Source organism: Homalodisca vitripennis, unplaced genomic scaffold (genome assembly GCF_021130785.1).
Source record: "Homalodisca vitripennis isolate AUS2020 unplaced genomic scaffold, UT_GWSS_2.1 ScUCBcl_2749;HRSCAF=7813, whole genome shotgun sequence".
Lineage (NCBI taxonomy): Eukaryota > Metazoa > Arthropoda > Insecta > Hemiptera > Cicadellidae > Homalodisca > Homalodisca vitripennis.
In genome coordinates, this window is record NW_025778903.1 from 22549 (window position 1) to 24032 (window position 1484).

The 1484-nt window shown below is 37.8% G+C and overlaps 1 protein-coding gene across 1 annotated transcript; it reads right to left on the reverse strand.

Annotated features, from left to right (window-relative positions):
• Positions 1–239: 239 nt before the first annotated feature.
• On the reverse strand, positions 240–1245 carry LOC124372232 (cytosolic 5'-nucleotidase 3-like). The gene has a single exon (XM_046830608.1). The coding sequence runs from the start codon at positions 1093–1095 to the stop codon at positions 349–351; it is 747 nt and encodes a 248-aa protein (XP_046686564.1). The 5' UTR covers positions 1096–1245; the 3' UTR covers positions 240–348.
• Between the last annotated feature and the right edge of the window lie 239 nt (positions 1246–1484).

Genomic DNA, 1484 nt, shown 5'->3' on the forward strand with positions numbered 1-1484 from the left:
TATGGAAAGAAACATTTTTAATGGTATAGATATAACAGTCTCTACTCAGTTTCAGTATCAGTATAGCAATGTGTCAAGATAACAAGTGTAAGATAAGTGATGAAAGTAATTTTAGTTACCATATAATTGTATCACTTACAAAGCTTACATCACTTACTATAACTTATATAACGTATTGAAAAACATAGTGTAGTCTCATAACAATAATTAATTGCAACAAATAAGACATTAAAACTTTACGAAATTCCAGCCACTAACCTGAACATATCGTTAATCTTATCAGTGGACTCGTCATTCAACAGAAGAACATCGTAATGTTCGAGGTAACGTCTCATCTTCATCTCATCATTACCATAGAAGAATCCAACTTTTAGTATTGTTTTTCACATTAGGAACATTATCAGCCATTTTTGAGTCCCAAGTATGGTCTCCCAACAGCACTATATTATGTCTATCATCGTCTACGGGCAGCGCGCGTTGGTTTTTGTTATAAAGCCCCACCCAAGGCCTCACATAGGCAGTTATTCGACCTTCATCAAATATATAGAAATTGGCGACAACTCTTGCTCCGTAGCCTCTGACCAGGTAATTGATGACGTCACCCGAGCCGGCAGAAACTATGATGATTGGCACTCGATGACTGGCGAGAAGAGAAAGTGTCTCTCTACATCCATCCTTGAGAGGGGTGTTCACCTGATCTACACATTCGTACACATCCTCGATGTTCACTTTCTCTCCCACAACAAGAGCAATAATTTTCTCCAACACATCGTCCACTTGTTGTTGCTCTTCCTTGGTCAGATCGTGTTTGTTTAACAACGGTTTCATATTAACGAACAGTTCTGTTCCTCGATCGAGAAAGGACTGAGACAGCGTCTTCGTTTTGCAGAAGATTTCGAAGGAGTTGAAGGTCTTTTTGCCATTTACGGTGTGTTTGGTGAGTGTGTCATCGAAGTCCGCGACGAATTGGAGGTTGTCGACTCCATCGGTGACTATGGTAGACAACTTGTTCTTAAAATCTTCTTCGTCTTTTAGGACCACATTACTAAGTAAGAACATTTTCACTAAGGAATCAATTTTCTGCTTGACCTCCATTTCTTTTAATTATTTATAAGTACAACAAAAACTATAAACAATAACACCAGTCACCAGGAAATCAGCTGACACTGTACCTGTTTACCATTTTAAAACACAACCTATACGTCACTGAACAGAGAAGAATACACTAACCTAGATATTCCTCTACGAAAACTGGCGTAGTGAGCTGCTTCGTTACTGTTATCGCATACCACTCAATACTATCTCTTATCGTTCTACAAACAGCCTTATCATTCAACAGTATTTAGATTGAAACTCCGTTTGGTCTTTCTGATCAGGTAGTAAGTACAACTGTTACACTAAACAAATGTTCTACTTGATAAACATTATTGGTAGAGCGCTATCGAACTCTTTGGGTAAAAAAATGTGTAAAATTGAGAATTTCA